Below are 12408 nucleotides of genomic sequence, written 5' to 3' on the forward strand. Positions count from 1 at the left end.
CTTGTGTTTTTTTTCCTTCTTTTTTTTTTAATCTGTTTAGAAGTTAATGGTTGTTACCAAGTGGCCAAGATATTACCTTTTTTTTTTTTTTTTTTAAATCTTTGAAGAAATGTAATTTTTGACTCCAATCACAGAGGCAGGACTTTAAAGTTAATTCCATTTTATTTATTATTTGTTGCGACAGATACTTGGAGTTTCCTCATAACTTTCTGTTGGCAATAAACTAAAATAAGATACAACAAAATAAAATTAATGTACAGTAAAAATGTTCATGGTTTGAGGAGTGACGCTTGAGCCAACATTGTTTAAGATGCCGCATCGACTGCTGCCGCCCACTAGAGCGGTGCGTCAACATGGCGGCCATCTTGGACAGGTGGCAATCGCTCCAACACTGCATTACATCTATAGAGGAAAGATGGACTTAGTCAATTAAAGTTGTCATAAATCGCTCAATTCTCAAGCAATTTTCACGGGGTCTGTTTGTAACAAACGTCAGACATGATAGATACATAGACATAAATAGAACAAAAGGAACCTAGAAAACGTTCAGATGTGCTCAGGTTTTTTTTGACAACATTGTTTAAGGCTATACATTGCATTTGACAATTATTTCATCATTGCTAACTACTGTATTATTGTTATTGCTATTCTTATAAATACTATTTTTTTCTTGGTAGTTGGTGCACAAAACAAACAACAACAAAAAATTAAAAACAATCCAGCAACAATAATAATAATGATAAATATAAAGGATGAGGGATAAATAAAGGATAGATAGAGAATAAAGGATATATATATATATATACACTGCAGCAGTATTATAATTATCAATAAATATTGTTTATTATTAAAATGGTTTTTATTGTTGTATTATAGTTACTGGATTCTTATTATATTTGTTGTTGTTATTATTATAACCATTACTATTATATCGTCATAAATTATTGTAGCCAAAGAACTGAAATATTCAAGGATGTTGGGGTGGAGATTAAGTGTTGAGTGGTAAAACCAGCATTTTAAATATATTCAAGCACCTTGTATCATAGCTACATCTGTGACGTTTTTTAAAAAATGTAACAGTTTGGAAATCGGTTCAAAATTAAACGAATAAATCACCAAGAAATTGAGAAATATCTCTTTCTTTCGTAATGTCCATGCACCGCTACCTTCAACAGCACCGGTCCAAGATGGCGGCGCTTGTTGTCGTGTCCCTCCACCGTCGATGCAGCGTCTACGTATATAATGTCTATGCTTGGGCCAATCAGTGCAGCCCTCTACTCAATATCAACCAATGATCATTAAGGCCCTTAATTTAAGTGCCCTGTGATGCCTTCACAAAACCATGGAAAAGTAGTTACCAGGTTAGCAAGAAGTTGGTCTCAAGTCAACAAAATCAGACAAAAAATAAAAATAATTACGTGGAGTTTTTTCGTTACAGCCACTAAAATTGCTCCAATAAGGGTCCATTCCTACTCTAACCATTTCATACTGTAACTGCAACACAACTTTAATATCATAGTGACAAAGAATGTGTTTCACCCCAAAATTACCTAAAAAACATTCATACTATGTTTATCTCATCATATACGCCATCAATGAAACCTTTCTATAAATAAAAATGTTTAATTTTAGTGGCTGTGACAAAAAAAAACTAAATTTTGACATCATTTGCGGGTGGTTTCTAAAAGTAAATGTTTGCGTTTACAAGGGGTCCGTGAACGCAGCAGTGTAGCAGCATAGACGAGGTAGAACGCAGATTTATCGACTAACCGAGCACAGAATCATCGACCGCGCTGACTCAGCCTCTCTCCCCCACATTCAGCAGCGGCTTCACTCCGACTCTTCTCATAAAAACATGGACAAACAGAAACAAATCATTAACTTTGGAGCCGGACCCGCCAAACTGCCACAATCTGTGAGTTAATTTTTACACATTTGATTCAGTGACGCTGAAACATCAGCGCGAAATGCCATTTAAAATCAGATGTTAAGTTGCTTTAGGTCTGCAGCGTGTATTTTCTGACACTATGAGGAATATTTAGTAGTGCGTTGTCTGTGTGTCTGTCGCATTGTTCACATGGACGCACTGAAAACTGTGCGACGAGTTGCATCAGCCTCAATTATTCATGCGGAAACCTGTTTTTGGTCGGTGGCTCGTTCTAGCGCAGTGCTCTGAGAGGCCGCTAGGTGGCAGCAAAAACAAGCTGGCAATTGTTCTATAAAACATAAGACAAACATAATTGCTTCATATATTAAGAGCAAACTTTTATTTATATTTGACCCACTGGACTCCCAAATCAACTAAAAATCACTGTTAATTCCCATTTGTGAAGACTAAGATAATATGTTTTTTAGGTATGCATACACAGTATTATTATTATACCAATTGCTTGTGTTTTACAAATAAATGTTATGTTTATTAACATTTCTTACACTGCATAATTATTGAATTCGAGCTGGTATAGAAGATGCTTTAGATGTTGGATCGGACATTGGCAACGTTTATCAAACATGTAAAGGCGAAAGCCGCAATTTAATTAAATTAATGTTATTATTTCTGATTCTGATCCAAGGGCCATATTATCAACATTCATGACCAATCTGAGCATTAATACAGGTATCAACAAAGGGTTTGTGTTTTCATTGTCATTTTGTGTATTTTTATTATTTATTTATTTATTTATTTATTTATTTATTTATTTATTTATTTATTTCTACACACACACACACACACAAAAGATAAGCACCCCTGCACTAAGAAATATTAAGTGCTAAATAAATAGTTTTATTTGTACGAATTTAAGTGTCTTTTATCAGATTTTACCCAAACCGCAGCTGCAGCCAAAGTCTCACTCTGAACTGGGACTATAGTAAACAACGTTATAATAATAATAATAATAATACATTTTATTTGTAATGTACTTTACATTTGATGCCAAATCTCAAAGTGCTACAGGATTAAAAATAAATAAATAAATAAATAAAACACAACATATATTAAAAGACAGGATTAAAAGAGGCATTAACTGTTAAAACAAGTTTCTGTAAAAAGGTGATATTTGTTTTTTCTTAAAAATGTCCACCGTTTGTGGGGCCTTGAGGTGGTCTGGGAGGGCATTCCACAGGCGGGGGGCAGTGGCTTCAAAGGCCCTGTCGCCCATTGTTTTGAGGCGTGTCCTGGGCGTGACCAGACCACGTTGTGACATTGAGTCGATGCATCAGTCGATCAGTGGAAACCTCGTCTAATATTTGATCCGATCTGTTTCAGGTGTTGATTCAGGCACAGAAGGAGCTGCTGGATTACAACGGTGTTGGTGTCAGTGTTCTGGGTGAGTGTGTGAGAGTCTTTGGTTTTATTTCCTCAGGCTGATCCCAGGCAATGATACTTTCTTCATTTACCTGAGCTGAAACACTTTTTAAACCATGTTTTTCTCCAAAGGCCGATTGATTTATTTTTGTCTTGTTTTTTTTTTTTCTCTCAATAGAAATGAGCCATCGATCGTCAGACTTCATCAAAATCATTAACAAGACAGAGAATATCCTGAGAGAGCTGCTGTGAGTGGATTTCATCCTACTTTTTGAACATGTATGAGTATGTAAATAATATATAGAAATAGTTAATTCCCCCTCTACCATTTGTGATTAGCTGTTCACTTTTAAAGTTTAAAATTAAAATATTGACAGATTTTTCATAGAACCTGACATGAGACGTGTTTCATTCATGAAAAAGTTCCAACAGAGGTCGATCAGTTGATGGATTGATGCGAGTTAAGGCTTGATTTAGGTTAAGTGACCAAAGGGAAACCTCTTTTTAAGCACAATAGCAAGCATGGGCAATTAATTGTGTGGGTCCCCCAAAGTAAACACCCAAAATCACTCCAAAATGACACAAATTGACTCTATAAAAACATACGAAATTACAGAAAGATACACGCAATTACAGAAAAATGAACACAATAAACAGAAATACACAGAATAACATAAAATTATCCAAAAAAGGTAACAAAAATATTCAACATTAGGTTGTAAAAATGTACAAAATTACAGAAAAATAAAAAAAATACATGAAAACTATAATCTCTAAAATTCATCCAGAGAACACAGAAGATGCCTTCAAAAAAACACAAAATAACAGAAAAATATACATCACAACAAAAATAGAAAAAATGAGAACAGAAATACACCGAATAATAATAAATTATACAAAATGTACAAGACAACTAAAATAAACAAAGTTACTCCAAAATCACAAGATGATGACAAAAATACACATAAAATTATGGAAATTAAACAAAACAACAATGAAAACACACAAAACAACAAAAAGTAGGGAAAATTACTTAAACCACACACAACAAACATACAAATGAGAAATAGGCTACTGGTAATATACAAAACAGCAACAAAAATATACCTAATCACATTATAAATACACAAAACTACCACAAAAACAGACAAAATTACAGAAAAGCAATAGATTATGCAAAATGGAAACAATATACAAAATGACTTAAAACACACAAAAAACAACAATCATACAGAAAATGACTTGTAAAAACACAAAATAAGAAATGATATACAAAACATCAACAAAAATACACACATATACTCGAAAAAGCAGACAAAAACCTTTGTTCTGTCCTGTGTTAAAGCTCAGATCAATCATTTTTCTAACATGAATATTGATAATGTAGCCGTTGGAATAGATAATCACGTTTGCTGTGATAACAGTAGCCTGTCTGCAGTGACACTGCAGTGAGAAACAGAGCTGGGAAAGGGCATCTACTGACACTTTAAACTGTTACATGTAGGTTGAGGAAACAGAGGTCAGTTTAATATCAATAATCTCTGCAATGCAAACAGTTGCTTTCATAACACCCTCATGTGTTGCTCATTCTTCAGATCATCACATTGGTTCTATTTTCTGCGAGCATGTCGCTCACAGCGTTTAACCCAACGTCTCCCGTCTCCACAGAAATATACCGACCAACTACAAGGTGATGTTTCTGCAGGGCGGAGGCACAGGGCAGTTCAGTGCCGTCCCCCTCAATCTGATTGGTCTAAAAGAGGATCGGTGTGCGGATTACTTGGTGACGGGCACGTGGTCACAGAAAGCTGCGGAAGAAGCCGAGAAATATGGCAAAGTCAACATCGTTCACCCAAAACTGGACACCTACACAAGTAAGTATGTGTGAGAGTGTGACAATATCTCGTTACGGCGATATATCGTGATATTTTTTCGCATGATCGATTATCGATATGCTCGCGCTAAGTATCGATTTTCTTTATATTAAAAAAAAAAAAAAATAATATATATATATATATATATATATATTCTTTTTTTCTTAAAAACGTTTCTGCTTTTTCACTAAAATGTGCAGGTCAGTCTTCATAGAAATGTTGTCATTGTTGAAGGAACCAATATATTATTTACTGGAACATTGCACTATAATGGTGTCACTGGTAAGAAAGACCCTATTTTTTGTTTACAGAAAGCAATATTGGAGATACTTATTCATTTACATTGGTATGTTGACACTTATTTACAGAAATGTTGCACTAAAATAGTGTCACTGTTCATAGGACACTTTTTCAATTCGTCACATCGTGAGGTAATCGTTGTTGTGAGCTTTGTATCGTGTATCGTATCGTAAGGTACCCAGAGGTTCCCACCTTTACAAGTAAGTGTGCACGAGGAAGTGATGCACAAGGGAGCTTTTCAAAGTAAAAGTGCAGAAAGAGTAATTTAGCGAAAAAGATCTTGGATTACTTGTTTTTCCTATCTCTGGGACACAGTTCAGTTTAAGTGTTAATATAGTTAGTGGTTCATAGTTATTCAGGCTGCTTTAGCGCCGCCTTCTATGAACTTTGTGTCCAGTCTGTTGCATAATGAACTTTAGAGCTGACAGAGGAATGTGAGCTGTATGTTCCACTTGGTTGTGTCTGATGGAGGTTTGTTTGTAGGACTCTGTTAGATTCCTGTATTAGGAGGCACTTTAGACATGTTTAAAGTTAGAGTGTAAGAAAAAATACATTCGGCGCTATATCATGATATTTCCCTCCACGATTATTTTGTTGATCCAAAAAATGTCCAAATTGTTTTTTTAATGACGATAAACACCAGGTCACTATGTGTCAGTGAAGCACATCAGACCTTGTTAAACTACTTCACTCCTCAATGCATTTTAGTTTGGAAGATGATTGCACTTTATTTTCATAACATATACTTGGGACTTTTATCGATGTATGTGGTTACTTTAAAAATAATTTAAGAACCTAACAGAATCAGAATCTGTTGTAGAAACAAAAGTTAAACTGTTTTGAAAAATGGAATTTGACAGTTTAGTAATCATACCACTTGTTTTTGATATTGGTACATGAATTACAGTTAATTACCATTTACTTTGTCTCGCAAGTTTAAAAATTAAATAAATACATTTTTATTTCATATAATTTTATACTTCTAAAGGTAAAATTTGTAATTATTAATATCGTGATGTATATCGTATTGTCTAGTATCGGGATATATCATATCTTGACCTGCAAATCGTGAATCGTATCGTATTGTCTGATTCATAATGCATATCTCTAGTTTAAAGTGACATTAGCTATTGGTTCCTGTGCTCTGTTGGATGATTCAATTTAACTTTATTTATATACGCAAATTACAACAATAGTTATCTTGAAGTGCTATCAAAATGTCAAAGAAAAAAACCAACAAATCCACGTCAACAAGCATCAGCGACAGTGATGAGAAACAATAGGCAGGCAAAGCACTTAGATGAAGTTTGATGGGTTACCACTAGAGGGCACTAAAGCCTCTTTTCTAACTGTCATGGTTGACGTGATTAAACACATCAGTTTAACATTGTGTTAAAACAAACTCCTCAAAGGCAAAAGTTATTGAGACAGTGTAGTGTGCTGTAATAATAACAAGCCCAGTTTAACTTTTAAACTGCATGTGTCAAAGTCAAGGCCCCGGGGGCAAAATCCAGCCCTTTAGAGCATCCGATTTGGCCCACAGAAGAGAGTAAAAATGATAGAGAAAACATGAATCATTTTGTAAATGACCAAATAGTTCATTTGTAGATATTTCAAATTCACAAATTCGGTGGAACTCAACAATTTTTTTATGGGCTGGATAGGAAGTTTTCCCATGCTTATATCACATGAATGCAGTCTTTTTTTATCGCAAATTATGGAAAGAAATTAAACTTTTTTTTTCTTTTTTTTTTTTTTTAAATCTTGCAATTTCTCACAAATAGTTCCACAAATTCCACAAAAATTGGTTACAAATAGGGATCTACCGATATGGATTTTTTTAGGGCCAATGCCGATAACGATTTTTTTCCATCAGCCTCAGCCGATGACCGATACGGACTGCCAATTTTCTTGAGCCGACATTTGGAGCCGATACTATTTTTGCTCCCTCAATTTACATCATTAAAATTACACAATGATGATAACTAATGCTACAAGTCTCAATTAAAAAAAAGGAACATTTTTTTAAATTAACAAAGGTGAGGTAGAATGACACCAAGTAAAAATATTTAACAAATGATAGAAACAGGTGATGTAGAACAAGTAAAAAATAGTCAGACATCTCATGAAATATTTTGAAAGAGAACTGTTCGCCCTTGTCCTGAAAATAGCTTTTACAAAAGTTGGCCTGACTGAAGATATATTTTATTAAAGGATTATTGAGTATAGATATATATAATTATTAGTATTAAACACAAAAAGAAACCATGAATAATAGTCCATTCTAACACAACCCCAGAACATAAAATAGCAGAGAAAAATAATGTGATGTCAGATGTGCATTAAACAAACTGTTTAAGTTTCTGTTCTAAATTCCATCAACATTAACAGGAATAAATATTCAAAAAAAAGTAGTGAACTGCTTCTCAGAGTTTTAAAAACTTCTTCTCAGCACAGCGCTGAGTGAGAAGCAGAGAGAGAGAGAGAGAAAAAAACACACACACACACACACAAAACCAAACCTCCAGCCAGCTGCTCGTTAAATACAACTGCGTCACAACACGGAACCACGGAACAACAGCTAAGTTAAACAGTTAAAAGATGCTTTGAAAATTTAAAACTTGCCTTTGGGGTTGAAGAGCTTCCGTCACACTCTGCTAGTGGGGGGAGGGGCTCTGCAAATTCCGCAAACGCACATTGGCCGATGCCGATACACTCAAAAATCTGGCCGATGAATTGGTCAATCACTAGTTACAAAATCAAGAATTTTTGAAGTGAAGATCCTGCAGGGACTGATATGGAAAACTAGAGCACAATAATGTTAAAATTGCTCCTTTTACCCCCACCTAAAATATGTGTCCCACTTGAGATCAAACTGGTCCATATTTGGCCCCTGAACTAAAACTAGTTTGATACCAGTGTTCTAAACTGTGTTATTGAACAGATGTGGGTAGTGGTTTGTTCCCAGTATAACTCGATGTATCACAAAGTGACTGAAGGTAAAGGCTGAGGGAACAGTTTGAGAATGGGTGGATCGTCTCCACAAATATGTCTAATGAAGCTGAATCTAATCCACCTCATTCATTCCTGGGCTTCATTCATCCACTTCATAGACAATAAACTCCATGTTGTTCCCAATTAAGACTGAAAGCCTGGAGTTAGTGCGTCATCATCATTATTGTTGTAGTTGTATAACAGTGTGTGTGTGTGTTTGTGTGAAGTGATTTGACGATACAAAGAGCATCCAAAACAAAGAAGGTCACATGTCGTTCAAACCCTTTCAGAAATCCCGGACCCCAGCAGCTGGACCCTGAACCCGTCTGCGTCCTACGTTTACTACTGCTGCAACGAGACGGTTCACGGTGTGGAGTACAACTTCATCCCAGAAACCAACGGGGTGGTTCTGGTTAGCGACATGTCTTCCAACTTCCTGTCCCGCCCTGTGGATGTGTCAAAGGTGAGTACATGGAAGGAAGAGAAAAAATCATCATCATCTAGGCCAGAGGTTCCCAACTTTGTTCTGGTCGTGACCCCATTTTGATATAACAAATGTCTGGAGACCGAAGAGACTTTTTTAATTTTCTAGAATGAGTTTTTGGTCATGTTTATTAAAGTGTGTTAAAAATACAGATTAGCCAGGATTAGTGCACAAAGTGACAAGTGTGCCACCTTAGATATTTTTATACCGCATTTTATTTTTTTATTATTGTTTTTTTTCCCTTTTTTTTCAGCATTATATTTGAACTAGATTTATATTTGAGAATGTTTTAGTACAGGATACAGTTATAGTGATATTTGTGTGCGATGTGTATTTGAAAAATACAAATGTTTCAAAAAAATTGAAAAAATAAGTTTTTACCTAACTTTTTTTTTTTTTTTAAACCAATTACTAGACATTTCAGGTGACCCCACATGGGGTCCAGTCCCCAAGGTTGAAAAACACTGTGCCACGCTATAATTGAAACAATTGCTGTGCCATGAAAGTAGAACCACCAAAGTGCTAGTAGCTACACAGCGAGCTAAAGCTAACTTCATCTTTTATAAAGTCAAACAACTCATGGTAATGTAGAGTTTACTTTATCTGAATCACAGCAGTAAAAACTGGTGATTACACACAACATCAGACAATCAGTGTTGCTATAAAGTTTAATAATGTAAAGGAGTTTATCAATAAAGCTTCGCTTTTGATTATGCCTTTTGGCAGCCTTTTTAAAATGTAATGTAGCTGTTAAGGTTTTAATATCCAATTTAATCTGTGCTTACACAAAACAACCATTAGTTACCATTATTTTAAAACGGATTTATTTGTTTTCACATTGTATACGATACATAACGGCATCATTTCCTGTCTCATTCTGCTGTGGTTCCTCCTATAGTTGGACGTTGTTGCCTGACATGCTAATAGTTTTATTTCATCTTGTCATTATTGTCTCCTTTTACCCTGGTATCATGCAGTTTGGCCTCATTTTTGCCGGCGCTCAGAAGAACGTGGGCTGTGCCGGTGTTACCGTGGTCATTGTGCGTGAAGACTTATTAGGCCACGCCCTCAAAGAGTGTCCTATAGTCCTGGACTACAAGGTTCAGGTTAAATCGAACTCCCTCTACAACACGCCACCATGTTACAGGTACAGACGGCAAGATTCTACATTTTAGATCAAGTTGTTTTTCATCAGATTCAGGCTTGTTCTAATGCTTTCCATCAACGTCATTTATATTAATAGAGTTTGGATTAAATAAGTTCACAAGTTGTTTGTTTTTCATTGGTTGGAAGATCAGTTCGGAATGACGGCTAAAGGTTAGCAACATAGATCAGGGATGGGCAACTTTTATCACAGCAAGAGCCACAAAATGTGATTGTCTGATCCAAGGGTCACATGATCAATATTCATGTCAACATTTAGAATAATGACTAGTCATTAATACAGGAAAGACAAAGGGTTTGTGTTGTTGTCACTTTGTATAGTTTTCTGTCATTGTGTGTGTTTTTGGAGTCCTCATGATCGTTTGTAAGTAAATTTGTGCACTTTTGTTGTCATATTGTGTTTTTGAAGTAATTTTGTCATTTTATGTTTGTAGTATTATTATTGTTAAGTATTATTGTTGTCGTTTGGTATATTTTTCTGTCATTTTGTGTACTTGTTGAGTCGTCTGGTGTGTTTTGCGATCAAATCTCTGCACTTTGGTTGTCATATTGTGTTTTTGGAGTCATTTTTTACATATTTTAGTTGTCATTTTTTGCAATTTGTGTGTTTTTGTTGTTGTAATGTGTGTTTTTGGAGTCGTCTTATGTGCTTGTGAAGTAAGTTTGTTGTTTTGTATATTTTTTTGTCATTGAGTTTTCTTGTGTGCTTTGCGAAGAAGTTTGTGTGCTTTTGTTGTCATATTGTGTATTTGGAGTCATTTGTTGCATTTACTTTGGGGGCCACACAGGTTGCCTTTTCGCAGAATACTGACTGACTTTTCAATGAAGACAATAAAACAGATTTATTCCAATTATAATAAAACTACGTGAAGTATTTCAGCTGCATTCACTACATTTTGTGTGACTTTTCTGTCTCTCTCTTTGGTTTTGGTCCAGCATCTACATCATGGGGATGGTGCTGGAGTGGATTAAGAATAATGGAGGCAGTGCTGCTATGGAGACGCTTAACAAGCAGAAGTCCTCCATGATTTATGATATCATCAACAATTCAAATGGATTTTATGTGTAAGTAAACATGTCTGTGGTGGTGTGCAGGTGCAGCCCTTCACTTTTTTAAACTCACAAAATAATCAACAATAGTGATCGTTGTCAGCAGGATGTGATTGTTGACATGTTTGCTTCTTTCTCCAGGTGTCCTGTAGACGTGGACTGTAGAAGCCACATGAATGTGCCATTCCGCATCGGGAAGAAAGAAGGAGACGAAACCTTGGAAAAGGAGTTTTTGGATGGAGCGTCCAAACGTGGGATGATTTCCTTAAAAGGACACAGGTGGGATAAACGTGTGTTCTGTGTATTTGACGGTTAGAAACCATCAGTGCTGGAACTGCTGATTATTTACATCCATAACTAACCTAAGTATAGCAACTGTTTACTCACCTAAAGGTGACAAACTACACAGTTTAGCTGCATTGACCTATTGTGTGTTGGTGTGATAAACGTGAGTGTGTCGACCCTCTGCAGGTCAGTTGGAGGAATCCGTGCTTCTCTGTACAATGCGGTGACGCTGGAGGACACAGAAGCTCTGGCTGACTACATGAAGGAGTTCCTCAAAGAGCACGTGTGAATCCAGCTGTGCTCACATTCCTCTACTAACATTAGTACCTCTACTGTTACATTTTCTATGTCTTCAGTTGATAAGCTTAAAATGCTACGTCTTACGTAATGTACTGTAGATCTCCTTCTCAGATGTTTACCAACATTTTTGATGTACATAGTTAGTGATTCTTGGTGAAAATGTTTTACACTCCAGTAAATTTTTATTTGCAGTACAAACTGTTGTGTTGTTTGTTTTATGTCTTTGAATTCAGTCTTTAATATGTAATAGTGACTAGTTTTAGAGGGAGGCATCACTGATTTTTTTTTTTTTTGCATTTATTTTTTAAAAGCTTTATTTAACCTGGAGACTCATTGAGATTAAGAATGTCTTTTTCAAGAGAGTCCTCGAAACAGTTAGAGGGACTTGCTCGGCCCCTCAGTGGTTTCAAACCAGCGCTTACAAGCCCGATACCTTAAGCTTCCTTCCACCACATTTTCACATATTTACATGCTAATAATAATAATAATAATAAGGAAAAAAAACAAAACAAATGCAGTGCATGTATCAAATTTATTGATTTCAGGAACTTTTTGCACATGTTCTGATGCTTTGCAACATCAGGCAGGAGATTATTATTCCCCGTGATGTCACTTCACTCTGCAGACATTTAATCATCACTGATTTTAGG

The 12408-nt window shown here is 35.6% G+C and overlaps 1 protein-coding gene across 1 annotated transcript; it reads left to right on the forward strand.

Moving 5' to 3' along the window:
• Window positions 1–1721: 1721 nt before the first annotated feature.
• psat1 (phosphoserine aminotransferase 1) lies at window positions 1722–11956 on the forward strand. The gene is made up of 9 exons (XM_028457643.1): window positions 1722–1915; window positions 3269–3329; window positions 3486–3555; window positions 4976–5181; window positions 8766–8938; window positions 9937–10106; window positions 11060–11188; window positions 11315–11452; window positions 11645–11956. The coding sequence occupies exons 1-9, from the start codon at window positions 1856–1858 to the stop codon at window positions 11745–11747; spliced, it is 1110 nt and encodes a 369-aa protein (XP_028313444.1). The 5' UTR covers window positions 1722–1855; the 3' UTR covers window positions 11748–11956.
• Window positions 11957–12408: the final 452 nt, after the last annotated feature.

Source organism: Gouania willdenowi, chromosome 9 (assembly GCF_900634775.1).
Source record: "Gouania willdenowi chromosome 9, fGouWil2.1, whole genome shotgun sequence".
NCBI lineage: Eukaryota > Metazoa > Chordata > Actinopteri > Blenniiformes > Gobiesocidae > Gouania > Gouania willdenowi.